The 26,255-nt window shown below is 44.9% G+C and overlaps 1 protein-coding gene and 1 non-coding gene across 2 annotated transcripts; one reads left to right on the plus strand and one right to left on the minus strand.

Annotated features, from left to right (window-relative positions):
- Window positions 1–6,911: 6,911 nt before the first annotated feature.
- On the minus strand, window positions 6,912–14,406 carry Tektl1 (tektin like 1). Its single transcript, XM_076857053.1, has 7 exons — window positions 13,837–14,406; window positions 12,599–12,703; window positions 8,715–8,913; window positions 8,165–8,331; window positions 7,951–8,046; window positions 7,744–7,857; window positions 6,912–7,169 (listed from the first exon to the last, which is right to left on the minus strand). The coding sequence occupies exons 1-7, from the start codon at window positions 14,404–14,406 to the stop codon at window positions 6,912–6,914; spliced, it is 1,509 nt and encodes a 502-aa protein (XP_076713168.1).
- An 8,295-nt stretch (window positions 14,407–22,701) lies between these two features.
- Window positions 22,702–22,775, plus strand: Trnaa-ugc (transfer RNA alanine (anticodon UGC)). The gene has a single exon. It is a non-coding gene; the product is annotated as a tRNA-Ala (tRNA).
- The last annotated feature ends 3,480 nt before the right edge of the window (window positions 22,776–26,255 follow it).

Below are 26,255 nucleotides of genomic sequence, written 5' to 3' on the forward strand. Positions count from 1 at the left end.
CAAGAGCTGATGGTGGCTTGGACCAAACAGTGAGTGGGGAGTAGAGCAGGAAATGGAAGAAAACAGATGAATTTAAAATTGGTATACTCTGGTTGCTGCAGATGGATTGCTGTAGTCTGGATGTGATTTGTCCCCTAGAAGTTCATGTGTTGGAAGCTTGGTCCCCAGCATAGTTATGCTAAGAGGTAATGGGACCTTTAAGAGGTATACCTGGTGGAAGTCCTTAGGTCATTGGGGGGCATGCTCTTGGAAGGGATTAGGTAGCTCTCCTGGGATCCTGAGATCTAGTACAAGTTGTTCTAAGAATGAGTCCAATGCCTGAATCCCTCTCTGGCTTCCTGTCTTGTGATGTAATCTCTTGTCTGTGCATGGGCCATCTGCCACGAGATCCTTACTGGAGCTGATGCAGGTGCCATGCTTGCGAACCTCAGAACTGTGAGCTGAATAAAACTCTTTATAAAGTTGCCCAACTTCAGGTACTTAGTTATAGTATTGATAAATGGTCTAAAAAGGGGGTGCAAATAAAGCCTTCTCTTCGTGCATAACATGGTGTGTGGCCTTAGCCCATGCTATTAAATGATTTTGGTCAAGTGACTAAAAGAGTGAGATGGATTGGGAGATGGATGTGCCCACTATCTAAGGAGAAAGTTGCAGGGCCAGATTTTGGGTTTCATGAGCCTGAGGTACTTTTACTTTTGGGGGCCTCTTTGCCTATAGAAAATCTTTAAAAATTCAAAGTGGCAGTCACATAGCCCACACAAAGCCTCTGGAGTACTTAAAGTCATAGATAGAAAGTAGAATGAAAGTCATCAGGGGCTGGGGAAAGAGGGAATGAGAGGTAATTATTTAATGGGTATACAGTTTTCATTTTGCAAGATGAAAAGTGTTCTGGAGGTGGATCGTGGTGATATTGTTCACCAATGTGAATGTACTTAAAGCCACTGAACTGTAGTCTTAAAAATGACTAAGATGGTAAATTTTAAGTTATGTATATCTTATTACAAAATGAAAAATTGAAAAAACCTGCATCAGTATTAAGAATATAATCTGGGCTGGATTTTAAAGTTTTGATAAGGGGCTGGGGATGTGGCTCAAGCGGTAGCGCGCTCGCCTGGCATGCGTGCGGCCCGGATTCGATCCTCAGCACCACATACAAGCAAAGATGTTGTGTCCGCTGAAAACTAAAAAATAAATATTAAAATTCTTTCTCTCTCTCTCTCTTTCTCTCTCTCTCTTTTTTTAAAAAAAAAAAAACTTACCCCAAAAAATAATATTGTGTAAAAATAACTACTAATTCCATATGAAAGATACATAAAACAATTAAATAAACAAAATGAAAATGTATATAACAATAAAATAAATCACATTAAAAAAATAAAGTTTTGATAATTTAATATAATGGAATATATCATGTATATGCAGTATAAGATATATTCATCATATTTATTATTTACTCATATTTTTCTTCTTTCAAAAATATAAGAATGAGCTGGGCACTGTGGTGTATACCTGTAATCCCAGTGGCTCAGGAGGCTGAGGCAGGTGAATCCCAAGTTCAAAGCCAGCCTAGGCAACTTAGCAACTTTCATTTGTGTGTTGTGTGCCCAATGCACAATTCAGTCCTGGGGATCTGGCAGCAGAGAATGGATGCATTTCAACATTGGTGTGTATTGGGTGCTCCTGGGGAAATGCAGCTCTCTAGACCCAGCCCTCTGAGATTTAGCTTCTGTAGGTCTAGAATGTGGTCCAGGAATCTGAATCCTGGTCAAGCACTCTAGGTGTTCCCCTGTAGAGGATGCCTGGACTATTCTTGGGGATAGGAAATATCACCAATTTTTAATTTTATTTATTAACATGTATTTTGTTTTATTTATTATTGACATGTATTAATTGCACACATTAATGGGACTCACATGGATGGAATGTGCATTGATAAAATCCAACAACCCAACCACCTTTTCCTACCTCCTGCCCCCACCCCTCCTAGTCTCTAGAAGTCACTACTTTAAGGTAGACCTTGTTTTTAGTTTCCACATAGGAGTGAGAATACATGGTACTTACCTTTCCGGGTCTGGTTTATTTCACTTAACAAAATAATCTCCATTTCCATCCATGTGGCTACAAATGACAAGATTCCATTCTTCTTTGTGGTTGAATAATATTTCATTGTGCACTTGCACCACATTCTCTTTATCCATCTGTTGACAGACACCCGGGTGGTTCCATATCTTCACTATTGTGAATAGTGCTACAGTAAGTGTGAGTGTTCAGCCATCTCTTTGATATGCTGGCTTCATTTCCTTTGGATTTATACCTGGGGTGGGATAACTGGATCATGTGCTAGACCTATATATACATTTTTGAGGGTCCTCCATGCTGTTCTCTATGGTGGCTGTACTTATTTGAATTCCCATCAACACTGTCTGAGTTTCTTTTTCTCCATATCCTCATCGGCATTTGTTATTTTAGTTTTCTTGATGATAGCCATCCTGGCTGGGGTGAGATGATATCTCATTGTAGTTTTGATTTGCATCTCCCTGATGGCTAATGATATTGAGCATTTTTCATGTCTTTGTCAGACCTACCTGTAGCAAAACCTCCCCACAATTACTAGCACCTTGTATTTCTTCTTTTGAGAAAAGTCTACTTTAAGTAGTTGCCATTTTTAGTTGGATTACTTATTTTTCAATATTAAGTTTTTTGAGTTCCTTATATATTCTAGGTATTTACCATCTGTCATATAAGTAGTTGACAGATATTTTCTCCCGTTCTGTAGGCTGTCTTCACTCTCTTGATTTTTTTCCTTTGCTGTGCAGAAGCTTTTTAATTTGCTATAATTCCATTTGTCAGTTTTTACTTTTGCTGCCTGTGCTATTAGCCATGCACACAGTCTTTAAACCTCAGGGGTAGCCTCATGCTTGCTGGGATACACAAATCTTGCCACTGCTCTGAGACAATTTCCTCTTCTCTCACGTGGGGATGATGCCTGTCTTATGGTGTCCCTGTCTGTTGCTGAGAGCCTGGAGCTCATGCCTGGGGAAACAGCTGAGATCTCAGCTCTGAGGCAATGGAGGGGATTGTGCAAATGCAGATGGGAATACTACGTGAGCTGTGGTGAACTGGGGGCTGAGTCAGCAAGGACAGGGGTGGCAGGCTCCAACCTACAGGGCAAGGCATCGCTTGCAAAAACAGCATTTGCATCCCCACGCAAGGTTTCTGGGAATCAGAAAGGGAAAAGATGCCTGCAGAGGGACCATCCCTGCCCCAGGAAGGACCTGCAATAGACTCCAAAGCCATTGAGTGGTTCTACCCATTGGAACACCAGCCAAAGGAGGGAGCGGATAGAAATGTTTAATCTCCAGCACCCCACACCACAGCAGCGCAGAATTGGCTGTTTGCTTTCCTAACTTCCTGTTTGCTTCTTGGTTCTTTCAGACCTACCTATAGCAAAACCTCCTCACAATTTCTAGCACCTTGGTACTGAGTTATCCTTTAAAGTTTTCCTACCCACTACTCATATCTTTGCAAATATAGTCATTTCTTATTATTCATGGTGACTATGTATCTTAAAGTCCCTGTGAACATTCAGTCAGCAAATATGGAACCATGGCTCCTGGACAGATGCTGGGGCAGGCTCCTTTGAGCCTCTGTTCACACTTTTTATCAACTGATCAATACATAACCTTGTTTTATGTTTCTGCCAAAAGACAACTTATTTAATAGACATTGTTGATGCATTTAGGGTGAGCTCACAGCCAGCAGCCATATTCTCATGCTTGAATGAATCTTTACCATCATGCATATGTTTTGTTTCCTAAGGAACACCACCCCCTCTTGTACTTAGGGACATTAAGCAGCAGAAACCCTGGGGGCATTTTAAACCCTATTATCTGTGAAAGCATAAAAAAAGCAAAGCACACTTTGAGGAGGACACTTGGCTCAAGTGAGAGGCTGAAATAAGCAGGGGGGCATCACCTGGTTTGACCCCAGCTGGGGGACGTGCATGTCGCGTGGTTAAGCTTTCTCAGGGCTCTATGCATGCCCACAAAAGCACCATGAGGATTGATTTTGAAGTTACAAAAAAAATTTTAGTGAGTAGGTGAATTCCCAAAGATGGAGTCTGTGATTGGTGAGGAGGGACTGTCATTTCTTTATTAAACATCTTCAAATCAAGCATGCCATCTACTTCTGGTTGCTCTGTAGATTGGTAGAGGAAGGACGGGCCTGAAGGAGAGAGGCTGGTGAGGAAGTCTGAACTCCAGGGAGCCCCCATGGCTCTCAGGCTGTGGGCTCCCTCTTGAGATGAGGGAGTTGGCCATGATACTCAGTGATTCAGAGTCAAAGATAGTGGGTTTGAGCCCCAGATTTACTCTCTTTGCTGTGAATTTCTCCGTCCAATGGCATAATTTACCCCATCTCCACATGGCTGTCATGAGGCCCAATGATCCTGGTCCAGGATGCAGTGGGGAGCAAGGGAAAGGTGTGGGGTTGTAACAGGGACCTAGAGAGGCTGCCTTTGCTAAAAGCAGTGACTCTTTCCTTAGGCCTTTAGGTGCCCCATGAGTAACTAAAAGGATAAAGCTTGGCCCCTGTGCCTGCATTTTATATCTCTGTCTCCTTTATCACCTTAAACTTTGTGGCACTGCTCAGCTTTGCACGTAGGCATGTTAATCCTTTAAGGAGTGCTCATCTAAAAACTAGTAATACAAGGTTTGTTAGCCCTGAATTTATCTAACCTATCTCGTCTCTCCTCAAGACTGAGAAAAGATTTGTAGAGACGTTTGACTGTCAGGTTTTATAGCCTCAGACTCCTGGGTGGTGCCCAGAAGTCTTCAGTCATTGTCTGACACCTTCGAGGAACAGCAGGAGGCAGGCACCTCACCCCACAGTGATGCTGTCGCCAAGCCGGAGCAGTCATCTCATGATCACGGGTGATGGATAAATGTCCTGAGCAACAAGTGGGAATTGCTCCCCTCAAGCCACAGGACTTCTCTAGAGCTTCCTTGCAGAACCAGGGCTGAACTAAAGATCAACATGACCAGTTTGACCAGACTAGACCAGGCCTCTCGCCCCCAGACCCAATTCTTCTGTTTAAGCCAAGAGCTCCATCAGCCCCCCGAAGACAGGGCTCACATGCTGAATCTCCCTTTGCCTCCCCTACATGGCTTTATTGATTAAAGTTCTTTTCTGCTTTTCACCATTACCTTTCTGTTTGCCGTATAGGAAAATGGCCAGACCTGGTTTGTTGGGACTCTGGGAGTCAGGCCTCTGGCCTAGGACTCTGGTTACAGAGTTTAAAGTTTGCCTTATCACTTGTTGACCTTGTAGCCTGGGACAGTTGTAATATCCTGTAATATTCTTCATTTTACAGATTATGTTTCTGAACCGTCATTTCCTTCTCTGTGAAATGTGCTGTATTGGGCTGGGGATGTGGCTCAAGTGGTAGCACGCTCGCCTGGCACGCGTGCGGCCCGGGTTCGATCCTCAGCACCACATACAAACAAAGAACTAAAAAATAAATATTAAAAAATTCTCTCTCTCTTTCTCCCTCCCCCACTCTCTCTCTCCCCCACTCTCTCTCTCTCTCACTCTCTTTAAAAAAAAAAAAAAAAAAGGAAATGTGCTGTGTCCATGTGACTGGCTGGCTTTGCTAAAAAGACACCAATATTCATGGGGGCCATTCTCCCTTGGGCACTGCCAGTTCCATAAGGAGGGACACATTTGGCTTAGTTCTTGATACTCCGGCACACAGCAGTTCCTTAGGAAATACAAGTCGTGCCTGGGCGTCGGTGGGGATTGGTTTCAGTACCCCTGTGGACACCAAAATCTGCAGGTGCTCAAGTTTGCACACGACATTCTCCTCCCCCACACAACTCTTCTGTAGGCCTTCAATCACCTAGATGACTTAGAATACCTATTACAATGTAAATGCTATAAAATAATCATGATATTATATTGTTTCAGGAATAAGGACAAGAAGAAAGTCTGCACATGTTTAGAACAGACTTTTTTTTTCTGAATGTTTTTGATTCAATTTTGGTTAAATCTACAGATGCAGGACACACAGAGATAAGGAGGGCTGGCTGTGTTTGTGGCTGTAATGAACACCTCCTTTGCTATCTATATCACACCCTGGAATCTGCTTGGGGACAGCAGATAATAACCCACAGGCTTAATATGAAGAGTTCTGTGAATTATGACTGGAGGAAAGGAGGCAATCAGGGCAGGCTTCCTGCAGGAGGCCACCCTGGGGCCTCAACCGAAAGAATCAACTACAATCTCAGCACCTGGTTCAAGGCCTAGCACTTTGTGAAGTGAGTACAGATCAGAGCTCAGGGGAATTCTGCTTAGAGTGCAGCCTCTGGAGTCAGTGACGAAAATCCCGGCTTTGCTATTTACTGTGTGACCTTGGGCAAGATGTTTAACCTCCTGGGTGCCTCCATTCTCCCAACTGTAAGATGGGAATGCTAATAACTTAAATTCACTCACCATATGCTATATGCAGAAACGATGCTACAGGTCTTACACATGTGAACTCACCTCTTCTTACCATAAGCAAAGGCGTTCCTGTAATATTCTTCATTTTACAGGTTGGGGAGAGATCACAAAGGGACAGCATCTTGCCCAAGGCCAGGCAGCTTAAAACTGGGGAGCCAAGACTTGAATACTTATAATCTGGCCACAAATCTGTTAACTACCAGGATGCACTGTCTATAATGTGTTGTATAGTATGTAATTGATATACAGTAGGTATCTAATAAATGACAATTGGTATCTTTAATTATAATTCTGCTATAAGGCGCTTGAAGGAAAAATGAATCAGAGGGGAGAGAGGGCCACGGTGCTGGGAGCCTGCTCTCCCAATGGCCCAGCCCGCACAGTCAAGCCAGCTGGGGCTGGGGGCCTGCACGTCACTTGGGGGCCGCGTTGGACTCGTTGGACTCGCTACGCGGCGGAGTGCGCGGGTCCCAGCTATTGACCAGGCGTTGCGCCTGCTCGAAGTACACATGTGGGTGCCTCTGACGAAGACGCAGGCGAACCACGTTGTAGTCCACGTCGTGCCCGATCTTCTTGCAGTTGAGGCTCCAGGTAAGGTCATCGCGCGTGGCGAGCAGCTCCTTTAGGTTCTTTTCCGCGTGCGTGATATGGCGCTGCAGTTTGTCAGTGCCCTGGAGAGGGGGCGGGACCGTGTTGGGAGACCGCCCGCGGAGCCGAGAGCATGGCGCTACTGGGGTGGGCTGACACACCTACGCCAGGTGTGCGTGTGTACCGAGCGCAACTGAAGAGGGGGCGAGTCTCAGATGGGGGACGGGGGGGTCTGTCACACTTGGCCAGGTGTGCAGGTGGAAATGCGCAGTCTGGGAAGAAGCATAGCTGAGAGGGGCATTTGGTTGCGGGGCTGGGGGAGAACTGGACTGGGTGTCCCTGAAAAAGAACCCTCAATGGGTTGAACCGAGAAAGGGAATGCACCTGGAGAGTGAGAGAAGGGACGGACCTGGGATGGGGAACGCACCTGGGCATGGCGTGCAGGAAGGAGACCGCACAGGCCCGGGATGAGCGAGGGGGGCCTTATCTTGGAAGACAGGGGTGGAAAGGACTGTAGGGCCCCCTCGTGGATAGAGGCTGACCTGGGTGAGGGGGTCTTACCAGTTCAGGTGTGCTTGAGGAAGCAGTCTTACCTGGGTGGGGCCACGCCTAGCGGGGGTGAGGCTGCGCAAAGGAGGGAACCAGGAGGCGGCGTACCTGGACGAGGCGCGCGGCCTCGGGAAGTTGGGTGCCGACGTGTTTCTGGTGCATGAGAACTAGAGGTCTGTTTAGTTTCTCTCGAGTCGCCAGGTGACTTTTCGACAGAGGACCCTGTCGGAGTTAGGTGTGCGGAACACTGAGTCTCAGTCGACCCCGGCATCGCATCCCGTCGCCATCCGGGTAGACCTTTCCCCTAAACCTTACCTTCATGAGTCCGCGGGTGACGTCCATCTCTTGGTTGAATTTCGTGCACCGGTGGATAGTTCCCCTCATGAGTCCTAACGTCATATTTATTCTTTCCTGGGGGTGGGGAATTGAAGCGGGATCTAGCTTGCTCTCTGTCCCACCTCCTCCCACCGCGGAAATCTTCCACCCCCGACCGCAGCTGCCACCTCCCGGCCGCGCTGGCAGCGTGCACCTTCAGTTCCAACGTTTCGCGCATCTTCTGCGCCAGGGAGGCGCACACACGGTCGCTTATTTGCAGCTGTTGCTTCTGGATGTCCGTCTCGTTCTTTGCCATTTCTGCCAAGGTGTCCTTGGACTCCATCAACAACCGCTTAGCTTCGTACAGCGCGTAGGCGCACTCTGCCAATGCACGGGACAAGCGCTGGTGGGCGCGGAGCTGTCCTTTCCCAGACACTAGCTTTCTGCATCTTTCTCTTCACTATTCTCAGGGGGTAGTGGGCCACGGGCGAGGGGGGCTTACTGAGGGGTTGGAAGAAAGTCTAGGGGAGGGGCTGTTAGTGGGGATCCCGAGTGGCGTCTTGGGTTGGTTTCCTTAGAATTAGAAACTGAGTAACTGAGTGTGGGGAAGATGTCCAGGGGAAGAAGCTAAGCCAGATGCGCTGGGCAAGACACTGGCTTGTTATTCCCCAGGGAACCGGGCAGCTAAGTGGGCGAAAGGGTGCATCAGTAGTCAAAAAGCACCACGGCACCCACTGTTGTGCGCTCCTTCCTGTGGAGCCTACCTGGGGTAAAGGTGCCCACATGGTCAGGAGGAGGCGTTTTCAGGCCCTGAGGACGTGGGGTGGGGGCGCGCGTAAGGTCCACCCACGAGTAGCGGCCAGCCTGCTCCAGAACTTTATCCAGCGGCTGGTTCATGAGTTCCACAGCCTGGAGCCTTTCCTTACAGTAGAAACCCAGAGCGTCGCGGCAGGAGGCCAGAGCCTGGGGTCAGGGAAGAAAAAGAGAGTGAGAGCTGGGAGGTTGAGGTAGGTGGCCCAAAGTGGTTTCTTTGCTGCGGGGCGCCAGACCGACAGGCTGCAAAGCGTTTCTGTCTCTAAACTAATCCTTTCCAGTTTTTTTTTTTTCCATTTTTCTTTTTTTTTTGATGCTAGTAATTTAACCCAGGGCTTTGCACATGCTAAGCACTTGCTGTACCAGAAGGACACACCCCCTGCCTTTCCTTCAAGTCTTTTTTTTATCTTACAAAATAAAATTCTTGTAAAGGATTTTATTTATGGAAATATTTTTGACTGAATTTATTTCCTCAAAGTTCCAGAGAAATATTTCCTTTATGTAATCTCTTAAAAAATGACATGTCTATTTCATGAAAAAAAGATTTTTTTCTCTTTGGTCCACATCACACCATCCTTCAAGGTTCACTTTATTTTTCACTTAAATTTTTATTTTAACTGACCAATAATGACCGTATATATTTATGGGATATATATATATATATATATATATATATATATATATATATATATATATATATATTTAACCTTTCCATCACCATACATACTTATTTTTTTGTAGTGAGAATACTTAAAATCACAGATTTAAGTGTTTTACCCTAGCTTTATTGGAGCAAAATTAACCCATATAAACAAATATATAATATGAACAACTTGATCTTTTTTTTTTTTTTTTTGCCTTTTGCAGTGATCCCACCCAGGGCCTTGGGCATGCTAGGCAAGCTCTCTATCACTGAGCTACATCCCCAGCCCCACAGGAGAGTTTTAAATAGTTGATTAAATGACTCCTCAGGGTTTGGCAACACCAGTTTGTTGTTATTTTGAGGCCCGACTTCATCAAAACAGAAGTCTTTTTGCTTATGTATACAGCCATATAAACACCTCCTCCCATCCAGATGCTGTATAGAATCTTTCCACAACCCTATAGCCTTTTCTGCTGCCCTCCCCTCTCTAACTCTACTAAGCTAACTTAGTTTTTCCAGTTCTTCAAGGGGTTGGTAAACCACAGCCTATTTGCCTGGTGGCCTGTTTTTGTAGGTAAACTTCTATCAGGACGAGGCTACGTGCCCATTCATGTGGGCAGGGCTCTGGCCATGTTCTTCCCACAGTGGTCATGTTGAGTGGTTATGACAGAGAATGTAGAGTGCACAAGCCTGAAAGTATTTACCATTGGTGCTTTGGTGAAAAGCTTGCTGAATCTAGAACTTCATTATACGTGCAACACACGTCACATACATATAAATTATGGAATCACACAGTGACTATCTTTATGTCAGCTTCTTTAAATGTGTGATCCCTTTGGCATTCATCCATTTGAGTAATAACATAGATCTAAAACGTCTTTCATTTGTCAGTTCAAATGTTCATCAGGCTCTAATGTGTGGTGGACAATGTGCCAGCATGTGGGGATGCAGTTGTCAGTGAATGGAGATGCTCTGGCCAGACCTGGTTCCTGCCTAAAGGAAGCAAGAATCAGCATGTGCAGAGCAGATTGTCTAGCAAGAGGATCAGAGGAATGGGGAATTGTCCAGAGGGGCATATGGGATCAAGAGAGATGTGTTTTTTAAAAAAAATTGTAAGGGCTGGGGATGTGGCTCAAGCGATAGCACGCTCACCTGGCATGCGCGGGGTGCTGGGTTCGATCCTCAGCACCACATAAAAAATAAAATAAAGATGTTGTTATTTATATTAAAAAATTCTCTCTATTTAAAAAAATTATAAAATAGCTGCAACGCAAAATTTGCCATTTTAACGAACTTATGTGGACAGTTCAGTGGCATTAAGTCTGTACTCAATGTTGTACAACCATTGCCACTGTCCATTTCCAGAACCTTTTCATCGTCCCAAACATTTGTACCCCTTCCTTAAAGGATAACTCCCGGTTTGTTCACTGGTGGGAATGAACAAATAGGAAGGAAATATTGATGATGTTGAAGAAGGTGGGTGCAGAGGTAGATGGGATTAGACTTGCTTCTTGATATCTGCAGAGGATTGATCCCAGGATCCCCTGCAGATACCCAAATCCACAGATGCTCCAGTCCCTTCTATACAATAGTGTAGTATTTGCATTTAACCTATGCACATTCTCCTATAGACTTTAAATGATCTCTAGGTTAATTATAATGTCTAAAGCAGTGTAAATAATTGTTATATGGTATTGTTTAGGGAAAAATGAGTAGAGTCTATGTATGTTCAGTACAGATGCAATTTTCTACCTGCTTTTGGTTGAATCTGTGGGTGAGAAACCCACAGTTACAAAGGACAATCAATATGGGATTGACAGGAACAACGAGAAAGATTCCTCCTGGCAGCTTCTATGTCTTGGGGGCACTGAAGAGTGAGGAAGGAGTAGGGTGTTGGAGAGGTCTGAAAGAAGAGGAGGAATGAAATAACTTGCACAGTGGGATGGCAAGCCTTCTAGTGCCATGGGAAAGTTCTGCATGTCAATTTGAGATTTTAAGTTGAAACAAGGCCGCTTGGCGGTGAACATTTTTCTCCAGCAATATTCAGCTCATGTCTTGTGCAGTGTTGGGTGTCTGTTTCTAGCTACATCTGTCTTTTTATACCTTCCTATTTCCCTTTTTCTCTTTTGAACACTTCCCTCCTGGGTCAACCTTCATGGTCTTTTCCCTAATCTGTTTCTGGCTTCCAGGAGGAGGGACTTTTCAGGAATCACCATTGAAGGAATATAATGGTGGTTGAGGTGTGCGCAATTGATGTTCAGCACCACGGACAGCACCACACCAACACCCCCCACCCCCCATGCCTCCCACTCCACCATTAACCCCCAGGCCAGCCTGTCCTTTCTCTGAATGACCCTTGAATGTGAACTTTGCCAGGGCAAGGCCAGCTCTGGTCTGTTCACTGCCTTGTCAGCCATACGGGATTGACAGGAACAACTAGTGCCAAGCACAGTGCCCATGACAGTAGGGCACTGGATTAATATTTGTCAAATGGATGAATTTGTGCAAAGCTAACCAGCTGATCTTACTGGCCCAAAGGATTCCTGAACTCTGGATTCTCTCTCATCTTCATTAGCATCCTGATAAGGAAATTCCTGTTGCCAAGAGCAAAGAATATAGGGAGAGAAGGTGTCTGACCGAGTGTGAAGAGCTAGCTAGACTCAAGACACTTGACCCAGAACCACAGCCCAGTCACTGGCTGGCTCTGTGCCTTGAGGAAGTCATCTCTCTTTGAGTCTCAATTTTACCATCTCTAATGAGGGGATTATAGTTTCTGTTTCCCTGGAGAGTTTTAAGGAGCTCATTCAGTGATTACTTAGGGTTTGGCACACAGTGGGTGACTATTATTATTCTGAGCCTCAATGCTGCCCTCTCTCAGGACCTCAAAGTGGAAATGTGGGGCTGGGGAGCATAACTTGCTCAGCATGCATGGGGCTCCGGGTTCAATCCCCAGCACTGCAAAACAAATGAACAAAAAACTAAAATAACTGAAAAATGAGCCAAAAAACAAAAACAGGAAAAAGAATACAGAGAAAAAAAAAAGTCAAAGTGGAACTGTGATGAGTGTCAGGTAGCGTGGGTTGAAGGATTTGTTGCTGTTACAGTCTCCAAGGTCTGTTAGAAATCCCAAGAGCAGTTCATCCATTACCGATCCCTCTCCAGCCCCTCTAACTTGGCCCCAGGTCTCCTAACCTTGAGTAGAGTTTCTGATTTTTCCATATCTGTCTCCATTTTCCTCTTCAAGACCCTCAGTTCCTCCTTCTCCCACGTAAGCATGCTGTCAGCTTTGTCAGGGATCTAGACAACAACGTGAGACGTGCTTTCACCCTCAGGAGAGGGCTGAGGGTGATCCTTCCTTCTGGAATAGGAGAAGCTCTGCCACCCTTATAAACTCCAGGCTTGGAGGATGGAGTTGGGGCCTACCTCACTCTGAGAAGACTTGATCCTTTCAGGGACTCCTACTTGCGGGGGTTACCTTCTGGAGTTTGGGGTTGGGAGCTTCTTCCTTTTATAGATAAGAGCCCAGTGAGCTGGAATGGAAGTGACTTAACTTGAAGGAGGGTTGTTCTCACTCTTTGAGAATAGGGGCCACTTCCTCAGTGATGGTCTCATGCCTTAACCTTGGCTAGTATTGAAGGGATCTCATCATATGGATGATGGCCATTTGCCATTTTGGGGTCTCACTGTTGAGATCTGAGGGCTGGAACCTGGAATCTCATCTATCAAGCAAGGTCTCATTTCTCCCCAGGGTGGTTGGGTTTTTTCCCACCTTTAGTGGGTAGGGGTCTGGCATTTTACTTTAGGGGGGAAGATTATGGGAGGAATGGTACTGGGGGGGTCCTCACCATTTCTCCCTGGCTGGGGTCTTAACTCTTGGTGCAGGGTCGGGAATTTGATGTCTCAGTCTGTAGATAGGACTGTTCCCAGGGTCCGGGGAAGGGGTTCTCAATTCCTAAGCCTGGAAGTTTGGGTTTTATTTCACATTTTGAGTCGAGTTTCATTTGGGTGAGACAGGTCAGCTGGGGATGGAGGCGTTTTTCACTGGGTTTAGGGGATTAAGGGTCTCAGTTGGCATGGGGGGCTGGTGGGTGGTTTTATGCCAGGGCTGGGGGTTGTGGATTTTACTCTTTGGGAAGGTTTTTTCTTTGAGTCTGATTCAGCGAGGCCATCCTGGCTGGGGGATTGGAATAGTTTCCCTCTCTTGGGGAAAGGTTGCTGAGAATCTCCTCCCTTTGGGTGGGTCTCACTCCCTGTGACTTGGGGGCTTAGGCATTTCATCCTGGGGATGTGCTCATCTTATGCCTCTATTCACTATAGAGTTGGGACACGGGGGTATTCTCTTTGGTGTGGGGGAGGTTTTTCTCAGGCTGAATACCCTGGACCCGAAGCTTCAGCTTTGCCACTAGCTTTGGTGGTGGGGAGGGTCCCACCTTCTCAGACTTGGGTCGGTAGCCCCTCAGTTTGACGCTTTGCTTGTTGATAAGCAGGCCCTTGCGCACTTCGCTGAGCCTGAGGTCGGTTGCCTCGCGCTGGCGCAGCAGCAGCTGCAGCTGCACGTTGATTTGATGCTGCGCGCGGCCGAGGCGGGCGGCGGTGAGGCGCGCCCCGCGCGCGTGTGTGAGCACCGCCTCGGACGTCTGCATGGCGCGCGCGTCGCGGTGCAAGGGCAACGGCAGGCGAGCATACCACGCCGGGGGCTTCATCTTGCTTTTCCACAGCGTGACGCCCTCGCCCGGCGGTGGCTTCTCTACGGTGCCGCCACCTTTGAGCATCTCCACGCGGAAGCGCCAAGGCTCGATGTAGGCGGCGCGGCAGAGGTGGTGCGCCACGTGCGGGTCCCGCACGCTGTCCTTGGGTTGCCACATGGCCACTGCCTCTTGCCCGCAGCGGTCGGTCAGAAGGTGCGCCTTCCGCGATTTGGCTAGTGCCTCCTCGCGCCATTCTGGGGCTCCAACCCGTGTGTCCTCGCTGGGTTCAGCTGGGGGTAGCAACACCGGCATGGTCCCTATTTGACGCCTGGGCCTAACCTGGAATCTCCACTGTAGAGGCGCAGGGACCACCCTCCTCCCGCCCTGCCCTAACCACACAACTCTTTTCTTGTGGAGCCAGTTAATTGAGAGCGTCCATCACCAAGGCGACAGGACAACGGCGCCCTTGGAGTTCCATTAGTGGGGGAAGGGAAAGGCAGCGGGGAGCGGGGTTAGGGTTTGCTCTGGAGTCCAGCAGAGGTGCCTTGGAATTCTGAATTCTGGAGAAAGCCAATCCTCTCCTCCTCCTCCTTCTCTTCTTTCTCCCTCTGTTCCTTCTTTTTGATTTTGGAAAGAAGTAGTTTGCCCTCAAAATGATGTTGCATGAACAAAACCATAAGGAATCCACCGAAAAACTATTGCTTCCAATAAGTTCAGCAAAGTTGAAGAACATAAGATTGGCATACACATGTCAATTATATTCTTATTCACTTGCAATGAACAATCAAAAAGTGAGATTAAGAAACATTTCCATTTATAATGTAATGTAATATAAACAATTCCATTTATAATAGCATCAAAAAGAATAAAATACGTTGGAATAAACACTTTCCAGCAGTTTGGCCCTTCTTCCAGCCTCTGAGGCCGTCCTAAGCTCATTCCCACGTGAAAGCTTAGAACTTGCTGTTCCTTCTGCAGGGACAACTCCCTTTCATGTCGTTCCCGTGACTGGCTCCTTTACAACCTAAGAAGCTTGCCTAAATATCTCCATCTTAAAGTGGCCTTTCCTTACCACAATGACTAAGCCTCATTTTCCCCATCACTCAGGATTTTTAGTGCAAGTTACAGAAACAGAAAATAATGAGAGGGGCAAAGAGGAAGGAATGAACACCCCTGGCTTTGTAAAACCAAAGGGCCATTCAGTAATGGGGAGGAATGAAGTTGGCAGCCTCCTTGCTAGAACCCTCATGTTACCAGGAAGAGAAGGAGGTAGGCAAACTTTGGTGATGGAGGCTTATGTGTTTAGCATACTTATCACTTGCCAGAACCAATGGTTTCTGGCTCAGCTGTCTTCATGAGGGTCAAGAGAGTGTAAGGTCACTATTCTGGAACTAATCAGTGTACAAATTCTAATTCTGATTCTTAAAGTCTGTTAACCACTGTTGTGTTTTCTCATCTGGCAACTAAGATAATGGACATGTGTTAGCACAAGTGGAACATCTGCTATCATGCTGCCATAAGGCAAGCATTGTGCAGGTGCTTAGGTTCCTTTTTATTGGTTGGATGGAGCTATTCCCAAACAAGGTGGTGCAAAGAGGGTTTTCCCAGAGACAGCCATCCTCACTCAGCCATATACACCATTGTTGTTCATTCTGAGGTCCCTCTTTCCTGACTAGAAGATCCTATTGGCTTGGTTGGCTGCCTGTTGTACCGAGCACCTCTGTCAGGAAGACATTGCATCAGCTTACCCAGAGACACTTAAGTTAGCTTTCTCATGCCAGGCCTATGCAGGAGGACTTTGGCTTCCAGATGACCCTCTGGTGAAATTCATTGGGGCTATAGGTGAGGGTGAGTTCTCTGCCATTTTGACATTGTATTGGTTCAACACACTCTTAGTACATAATGCTGTTATCTGAGCACTGAAGTGGGTACAGACCATTGCTCAATCTTGCCAACTTTTCATTTTCACTTCCCAACCCTGAGTTTGACTCTGTGTCTACTCCCCCAAACTCACCTCTCCTTCCTGGCTTTGACAGCTCATTTTAGACACTTCTCCAGCCTGACATGTGTCCCTGTGTTTGAGGCACAGGTGAGCTGTCTTCTGTTCATGGTCAGCAGGTGTCTGGAAGGAACCACTGATCGTGGGGCTGAGATGAGCTTTTATTTTCAGGAGATTCAGAGATCAAAAATGCTGACATTTGAGGGCTGGGGTTGTGGCTCGGTGGTAGAGCACTTGCCTAGCATGTGCTAGGCACTGGATTTGATTCTCAGCACCACATTCAAATAAATAAAGGTCTATCATCAACTAAAAAAAATATTAAAAAATGGTGACATTTGAAAAATGCTCAGAAACATGATGTGGTCCATCCTCTGAAATCTGTGGATTCCATATCTCTGGACTCAGCTATTGTCCAGGGAAAAATCACATCTGTACTAAATGTGTACAGACTTTTTTCCTTGCTGTTGTTCCCCAATAAACAGTATGTCAACTATTTACAGAGACATCTACATTGTATTTAGTATTTTACATAATCTAGAGATGATTTAAGTATATAGGAGCATGTGGGTGGGATCTATGCAGATACTATGTTATTTTACATAAGGAACCTGAGTTCCTGATGATTTTGGTACCTGGGTTCTGGAACCAATCTCTATAGAAATGGAGGGAGACACATAAGCCTGAGGCCTGGGAAAATGTCTCATTATTTTTCAAGTCCCAATTTCTTTCTTGAGCCAACAAAATATTTTTTGTTATGAAAGTAACATATATATATTATATAAAATGTGTAAAATACAAAAAACCATAATGAAGAGAATAAGAATTACTTTAAACTATACTATCCAAAGATACCTATTCTAAACATGCTCATATAATTCTAACCATTTCCCTACGCGTGTGTGTGTACGCATCTCCTTTCTCTCAACATACTGAAGCCTAAATATATTTAACTCAGGCCAATGGGGAATCACATTAATGCTCTGATTTTTATAATAAAGGACACTGTTTGGAAATTCTTTCTTGCGGTTGTCTTTGCTGGGGCTATCTGTTCTACATAATGACTCACGTAAAGTAGGGAACTGAGTTCTACCCTGGGGTGAATTGCAGGAGAGATGAGGAAGGAAAACCTTCTAAAACTCCTAGTTGTTCTTTTCTTTCTTTTGGTATTACATGGAGATGCCCTTTGCTCTGAAATCTTGGCAGGTAATTATCAGAGACCCCTTTTTAGGTTCCCCGATGTCTTCCCTTCTGGGGCACGAGGTTCTACTTTTAGTAGGTGCCCCCCTTTCTCTTGGAGATAATCACATCAATTGGTCTCTTGTTCCAGGGGGATGTGACCTAGAATCCATTCTGTCTTTGAGAAATGAGGTCGCTTTCCTGGTGGAGGTGTCAGGAGACAGTGGGAAGCCCCAGGCTGTGAAGGGAGGTTCTTCCTAGTCACCTCCTACAAAGGTGGTGGCTGTGCTGGTCAGTGAGTGATCAGGACTGGCCCCCTGTCTGTAACCCCGTCAGCCCACTGAAGGGACTCAGGCAAACGTCCTTTTCCAGTTGGCAAATACCATGGTTTTTTTTTTTTGAGTCCCATTCCAGTGACCTGTAATTAGCATTTCAAACTGAGGACCCCCTGAGACTTGCACCCCCTCCCCCTGCCCTGTCACACCCATTTTCCCCCCACCTCTACGCTATCCTTCACTAGCTGGCCTTTTGCCATCCACTCCTCAATATAGTGTCCTTTAGGTGAGATGGCCCATCCTGATGACACCCCACGTGACCCCCATCTTCTGGTCTTCATACCTCCTGTGCAATCTTCTCCCCTTGAGTATGGGCCTAATGACTCACTTATCTTTTTTAATCATTCTGCTTCATTTTAGTTTTTAAAAAATGTAAAATTGATTTATTTTTAAAAACAGACACACAGTAATTGTACATATTTGCAGGATGCAGTGTACTCCACGCACATATTATGCAGCTTTGGAATCGCAGCGATTAGCATTTCCATTGCCTCACTCGCTCACCACCATGTCTTTGTGGTGAGACCATTTGAAACACCTCTTCTAGGGATTTTGAAATATGCATCGCATTGCTGCCAACTCTGGCCACTTGACTGGGTAGCGGAACAGCAGGGCTTATTTCTCCTCTCCAGTTTTGACTTTGTACCCGTTGGCCCGCCTCTCCTCATCCCTTTCTCCCCACATCCTCCCCGTTCTCTGGTAAACTCTATTCTGTTTCCTGTTTCTATGTGAATAGCTCTTCCAGATTCCACATAGGGGTGAGATGGTGTGGTATTGGTCTTTCTGTGCTGGGCTCATTCCCCAGGGACTTCAGACTTGTAGAATCTAGCACATGAGATGGGATGCCAGTTCTGAGATTAGCAGAGATCATGGCTTCTCTTGCTCATCTCTTGTTGTTCTTTTTCTTGCTCAATCTGAAGGAAGCCACTCACCTTGTTGTGAGCTGCCCTATGCAGACCCCCTTGTGGCCAGGAACCATGGGCAGCTTCTGGCTAACAGCCAGTGAGGACCAAGCCCCACAGCCTAGTATCTCCTGAGGAACTGAATCCTCCACATCCACATGAGCAAGCTTGGAGGCAGATCCTTCCAAAGTTTACCCTTGAGATGAAACAGCTATCCCAGCTGATGTGTTGTCTGCAGCCTGGAGAGAGTCCTCCAAGCCAGAGGACCAAGTTAAGCTGTGTCCAAATTCCCAACACACGGAACCTATATATTGTAGTCAGTATGTGTTAAGCTGTTAAGCTTGGGATTATTTGTTACACAGTAATAGCCAATTCATGCAACAGGTTCCCACCCTCCATTTACTTCTTTTTCTTCACTTTTCTCCATCAGTGGACTTGGACATTTCTTTTAGGTTAGGAAGACTGTGGCTTTAAGACCCAGTGGGTGGTTCAGTGAGGTGAGCTTCAGGTTTTTTTGAGCATCCAAGTTTCTTACCTTGAGCTACAGAATTCCATTTTCTCACACCTGGTACCTGTCCATCTTCCTTCCCAATTCACCACCCTCTCTGTCCTTGGTGATTCTAGAGGTGATTTAGGGTGGTGTGTCTCCGAGGGTTCAAATGTTGGAGGCTTGGTCCTCAGTGCCATGGGTTGAGGTGGTGGGCACCTTAAGAGACTGAGACCAGTGTGGATTAATTAGGTCACTGGGGGCACTGCCTTCAGAAAGGATTGATTAGTTCTGTGGAACCCCAGCTAGTTACTTTGAGAGAGGGTTGTTTAAAAGAGCAAGACTGCTCCCTCTTCATTTTCTCTCTGGCTTTCGCTCTTGTCATGTCACCTCTCCCTCTTATGTGCCATGCCATTATGACGGCATCTGCCATGATGTGACACATCCAAGGGCCCCTTACCAGAGGCTGAGTGAATGGGGCTGTCTGATCTTGGATTTTCAGCCTCTAAAACTGAACTGGATAAGCCTCCTTTTTTTTTAATAAAGTACCCAGCCTCAGGTATTTCATTATAGTAATAGAAAATGGGCTGAAACACTCACCAAGCTTGTATCTCATTGTATTTGAAGTTTCTCTCCCTGACCAACCCAAAAATGTTCTTCCTTCTCTGGGATGTTCTTACTCTGAATTTCCATATGGCTTATTCCGTCTGAACTTTAAGGTCTCTTTTCAAATATTATCTCCTAATGGGCCCTTTCTCCACTGACTGGTCTGAAGTCTCACACCATCACCACGATGTGCTACATCCTTAAGGAACCATAGTAATCATAGGTTTGTCACTCTCTTGCCTCTCTCTAGAATGTCAGTTTCTTGATGGATATCTTAGATGTCTTAGTCATGAGTGAATCCACAGCCCAGTTCCTGGCACAAAGGCAGCCCTTAATGCTTATTTGTATAATGACTTAATGATGGGACCCTCCCTGCTAGGGCATAGTACATGTATCCACCAACCAAGGACTTTCTACTTCTTCTGCCATGGATGTTCCCTGCTGTCTCTTCAGTCTCCAAGCATCCTTCCTATTTGGGAAGGAAACCCAAATTAGGTGGGAGGCAGAACAGATAAAGACTTCAGCCACTGATGGGTATTGAATGGTTCCTTCTGAGAAGGTATTTTAAAATTCTACCCTCTGGTACCTGTGAAGGTGACCTTATTTGGAAATAGGATAATTGCAGATATAATTAGTTAAGATGAGATCATGCTGGAGAAGGGTGAGCCCTAATCCAGTAAGACCAGTGTCCTTTTGCCAAGACAGCCACGTGTGAGAGAGGACAGAGACAGACAGGTAGAATGCCCTGCAAAGACATGATGATTGACAAAGGAATCAAATCAGGATGTCAAAGAGATGTCTGCCCTCCCTTATTCACTGTGGCCTTATCTATAGTAGCCAGGACAGGGAGGCAACCTAAATGTCCATATTGGATAGAGAAAATGGTGAATGGATAGAGAAAATATGCCACATATACAAAAGGGATTACTTGAGAAACAAAAAAACACAAAGAAACAACAACAAAAAATCCTGTTCTTGACAACATGGGAAAACCTTGAGGACATTGAGTTGAGTGCCACAAGTCAGGCACAGGCAGATGAGATGCCATCTGACCTCATCTGTATGCAGAACCTGAAAGAATCAGACTCCTAGAGAGTCAAGTGGTGGTTACCAGGACTGGGGCATGGGAGACTCTGGGACACGTTGGTGAAAGCCCTTGAGGAACAAGTTCACAAGATACACCGTCCAACAAACCGGTAGAGTTAATAACAATATATTGCAAACTTGAAAGTGAATAAGAGGATAGATTTTTAAGTATACTCACCACAAAAAATGTGAGGTAATGCATATTTTCAATAACTTGATTTAGCCACAATGTATTTTATATATATATCAAAACACCATATTCTATCTTAAAAGTATATAGCTGTCTCTCTGTATCTGTATAGGAATGGCTTCAAGAATCACTCAGATACCAAAATTTGAGAATGCCCTTATATAAGATGGCATAGATTTGCACATAACCTACACACTTCCTCCCATAGACTTTAAATCATCTCTAGATAACTTATAATTCCTCACACAATATAAGTGCTATATAAATAGTTGTTATACTGAATCCTTTAGGGAATAATGACAGGAAAGAAAGTCTGTACATGTTCAGAACAGCCAATATAAGCAACAATGTAATATTCTAATATAGTTATGTCTTTACATGGTCATCTTAATTTGTTTTATTTTTATTTTATTACATTGTCTTTATTTTAAATATTTATTTATTTTTGAGATGGCATTTCACTATGTTGCTCAGGCTGGTCTTAGACTCCTGGGCTCAAGTGATCCTCCTGCCTCAGCCTCCTGTGTAGCTCTAGCTTTATGGGCACACACCACCATACCCAGCTTAAGTTTTTTTTATTTTAAAAAATATTTTAATTTTATTAGCTATTTAAATTAGTTTATAAAAAATTGACAGAGCATTGAGCATAGTCACCAACAAAATAGTGCTTTAAATATGTGGTTGGTTGAATCTGCAGAATCTGTGGATATGGAATACACAGACGTGGAGGAGTGAGTGTATACAATTTTTATTTCTCAATCACAAAAAAAAAAAAATAAGCAGAGGATGTGAGGACTGGAGTGAGTGCAGGATGGAGGATCTACAGACGGAGGAATGCCAAGAATTCCTGGGCCACCAGAAGCTGGAAGAGGCGAAGAAGGATCCTCCCCAGGATTCTTTGGAGGTAGCTTGCCAACATCTCCATTTTTCTATTTCCTGCCTCCAGAACTGTGTGAGAATAAATTCCTGTTGCTGTCGGCCAGCCAGATTGCAGTCATTTGTTACGGTGGTCCTAGGAGGTGCTTATATTAATAATGGCATCTGCTCCTTTTTCTGGGGTCCACTACCTACACCTGCTCTCTCTCTGCATGAGGTCCCTCTTCTCTATGCTCAGCCATTTTCTCTCCTGATTGTCTGAAGCTCATCTTCAAATTTCCTAATTTCCCACCTTATGCTAAGCTTACCAGGTCTCCTGAGGCAGGGAACCCATTGATATGGTCCACAAAGATCTGTCTCCTGGGATGCAGAGTAGGTGTGAGAAAAATGGAGGGTGAACTTGAGGGTCAAACCGGAGAACAAAGAATCTCAATCTGTTGGTCTGTCTGTCTCTCTTTTCTGTCTCTTTCTGTTTGCTAAGACTCAAACCCAGGTCTTGCACCTGCTACACAAGTGCTCAATCACTGAGGCACATTCTCAGTCCTCTCTTTCTTAATGGATTGAGTGAGTGTTTTGAAAAATACAATGTCCTCTCCATATCCTTGGGTTCTGCATCTGCAGATTCAATCAACTTGAGGTGGGGAAAAATACAAAGCCAAACAAACAAACAAACAAACAAACCCTCTGAGGTATGTCTGTATAGTTAAAAATGGAATATTATACAGCCACCAAAGAATGAAATCCTGAGGTTTGCAACAACCTGGATGAGCCTGTAGGATTTTAAGTGAAATTTTAAGTGAAATAAACCAGGCACAGAAAGGTAAATACTTCATGATCTTTATCATGTGCACAATCTAAAACAGTTGAGCTTGAAAAGGTGGAGAATAGAATGAGGGCTACCAAGGTCAGGGTGGTTAGTGGGAAGGGAAAGAAGGGAGATGTTGGGGGCTGGAGATGTAGCTCAGTTGGTAGAGTGTTTGCCTTGCATGCACAAGGCCCTGGGTTCAATCCCCAGCATCACACACACACACACACACACACACACACACACACACACACAATTTAGGAAGGGAGATATTGGCTGAAGTCTACATGATCTTGTCAGATAAGAGATCTGCATTTCAGGAGATCTATCATACAGCAAGATAACTATAGTTAGTGGTAATTGAAGAGAGTGAGTGTTAAGTGCTTTTGCATGCACAGATGATAACTGTTTGAGATGATAAATTTGTTACTTAGTTAACTTTTTTAGTCATTCCACAATGTTAAAACAGTCATCCCTCCATATCAGCAGGTTAAACCAATCTTGAATAGAAAATGTTTTTAAAAAATTGCATCTGAACATGTACGGAGCTATTCCTTGCCATTAGTCCCTAAATAATTCAACATAACTGTTTTCACAGCATTTGTATTCTACTAGGCATTCCAAGCCACCTGGAGATGGTTCCAAGTCTATGGCAGGATGCACAGAGTTCCATGCAAATCTTTTGCCATTTTATATAAGGGAACCTAGCATCTGTGGGTTTTGGTGTCCTCAGGGCCCTGGAGTCAGTCCCCTTCAAATGCTGAGAGATGACTATATTTATTGAACACCTGCTCTATGTCAGGCATGGAGCTAAGAATGTGAAGAGGAGGGTGATGAGACAAAGTCCCTGGCCTCTTGGGGCTTCTCACTGGGGAGACAGGGGATGGAAAACCAAAGAACCCTTCAGGATCTTGTCAGGTAGAGACAACTTCTTACCGTGCATGGAATCACCATCATTGTCAGGATAATACACTGGCCAAATGGGATAATTCTAATGTTTTTATTTTGGTAAAATAGACATAGCATGAAATTTACAATTTCATCCATTTTGAAGGCTATGGTTCAATGCATTAAGCACAGTCACACTGTTGTACAGACATTACCACTGTCCATCTTCCCCAACGAACCTCTACCCATCAATCAACAACTTCCTGTTCTCCCCCCACCCCCCAGTCTCTGGGAACTCCTGTTCTTTCATATCTGGCTTCTTTCACTTGACATACCATCATCCAGGGTGACTTCCTCCTCTTCTTTCCCCGCTCTCCCATCCTGCTCCTCCTCTTCTCATTTCTCTTCCTCCTCTCCTGCCTTCTTAGGGTCAGATGCACGGAGAGGGTCTGGGGCTAGGGTTGGCCTGGGGTGCAGAGGGAGGGGAGCCCAGTTCTCAGCTGGAGTTCAGAGTTCAGAGTGAGGGGAAGTGAACACTCCATAAGGGGTCCTTTGCAGGGGTCCACGAAGACCACCAACATGCAGGTGGATGAACAGCCGCCTTCTCTGGGATGGCTGAGAGTCCCAGCATCACTTCAAACTTCATCCATGTTGTAGCATGTAGGCATGATTCTAATTTTGACCTAGGAAACAGGTTCTCCCCCAGCAAAACAATCCATCAATGATGATTATGAATCACCACTAAAGATTTGGATAATATTTTTGGTTTCCTTTTATACTTTATGCATTTAAATTTTTTTTTCTGAATAAACACAAATGACCTTGATAATGAAGAAAAGTTTTAAAAACCTGTTCTGCTGAGCGCCAAGGCACATGCCTGTAATCCCAGTGGCTTGGGAGACTGAGGCTGGAGGATTGCAAGTTCAAAGCCAGCCTCAGCAAAAGTGATAAGCTAAGCAACTCAGTGAGACCCTGTCTCTAAATAAAATACAAAAATAGGGCTGGGCATGTGGCTCAGTGGTCAAGTGCCTCTGAGTTCCCCCTAATGCCACCCCCCCAAAAAAACACCTCTCTACCTCTCACCCCTCTGTATTCTCTGTCAATCATGTGTCTTTTCAGTGTCTTCAAGTCCTGGGCCTACCATCGAGGACACTTCTATTACTATATTATGATGTCTTTCCTTTTTAATGCAAAATTTTATCTTTGTTCACATTTAAGTAATGTGACACAATTATTTACATCAATGCTGGGTGTTTGTCATTTAAAACTTGCAATTTGTTTTTAAATTGAAAGACAAAATTAATTATGTTTATCATATATAACATGATATTTTGAAGTGTATGTACAGTGTGGAATGACCAAACCTAGCTAAGTAACATGCATTTCCTCACATAGTTATTATTTCAGTGGCAAGACCCTGTTATGTCCATTATCTAACATTTTTCAAGAAAACAACATATTATACAACATCTGTAGTTGACATTTGGTACAATAGGTCTCTTGAACCTATTCTCCCTGTCTAACTGAAAATTCACATGCTTTGTCCAATCTCTCTCTGCCCTTGACCACCACAGTCATTTGTAAACAGTTTCTACTCTCAATTCCTATGAGATCAACTTTTTTGGCTTCCATATATGAGTGAGGTCATGTGGTATTTGTCTTTCTGGGTCTAGCTTATTGAATTTAGCAAAACATTCACCCACATTGTTGCAAATGACAGAATTTTCTTCTTTTCAGAGGCTGAGTAGTATTCTGTTGTGACTGTGCAGGTGTGCCTCAGAGATCTTGGGAGTTTGGTGCCAGGCCCTTGTAATAAAGCAGATGTCACAATAAAGTGACTCATATGAATTTTTTGGTTTCCCAGTACATATAAAAGTTAGGTTTACATTGTACTGTGGTTTTTAAAGTGTGTATCGTGTCTAAAGAAAGCAAGGAGCCTAATTTAATTAAAGGATACTTTATGATAGCAGTGCTAATGATCACCTGAGTGCTGAAAAATGGTGCTGATGGGTTTGCAGGATCCAGATGACCACAAACCTTCAATTCATAAGAAATGTAATATCTATGAAGTTCAATCAAGTGACACTCAATAGGACAAGGGATGCTTGTACCTTACTTCTGATTGCCCGTTACTCTCTCTGCTTCCTCTTGTGAATACTGGTCTAGAGGGATGTCTCAGCTGCAGATGGCACAAAATGGGTAATTTGAGGGGAATTTGACAAAGGTGTGGTAGGGACTTTGGAGATGGTACAGGATGGGAGATCAGTGCAGTCATCTGGAGCTGGCAGCGCCTGGGAGTTGTTACCCCTCCTTCGGCTGAAGCAGAGGCGAGGTCATCCGTATGGACTCGGAGAATGCAGCCTGCCAGGGCACAATCTCCTGGAGCATGTGGGAAAGAGACCCGAGGAATAAACACTGCAGCTCCACTTTCCTCCATCCCTCTGACCTTCTGCAGGGCCTTCCCATGGTTGAACCCAGCCAGAAGCCAGAGGACAAGGGAGCATGTGGGTGTGGTCCCTGAGGGCCAATGCACTGGACATTGACCGAGGGGAGGATGGCTGGCATGTCCCTGGAGGTCATGTGGCAGTCCCCAGCACCATGTGAAGACCAGGCTTCCTACTTGACTCAGTACAATGCTGGGCACAAAATAAGTGTTAATATATTTTGAATAATCTCGAAAGAGATACACTTTAAGACGATTTTGTGTGTTTTCCTCTTATATAACATGAGGTTTTGGAGTACACATTGTTTCCTTGATATTCAAAGGGGATTGGTTCCAGAAACCCCCAGTGAACACCAACATGCAAGGAG

The sequence above is a fragment of the Callospermophilus lateralis genome, chromosome 1 (genome assembly GCF_048772815.1).
Source record: "Callospermophilus lateralis isolate mCalLat2 chromosome 1, mCalLat2.hap1, whole genome shotgun sequence".
In the NCBI taxonomy this organism is placed as follows: Eukaryota; Metazoa; Chordata; class Mammalia; order Rodentia; family Sciuridae; genus Callospermophilus; species Callospermophilus lateralis.

Bases quoted from the DNA above. Each gene is read 5' to 3' on its own strand.
- Tektl1 (XM_076857053.1), bottom strand. From the start codon at position 14,406: ATGCCGGTGTTGCTACCCCCAGCTGAACCCAGCGAGGACACACGGGTT. The intron at 8,914-12,598 runs GTTAGGAGACCT...CCCTGACCCCAG, and splicing joins AATCAGAAACTCTACTCAAG to GCTCTGGCCTCCTGCCGCGA. The intron at 7,858-7,950 runs GTAAGGTTTAGG...TAACTCCGACAG, and splicing joins TCACCCGCGGACTCATGAAG to GGTCCTCTGTCGAAAAGTCA.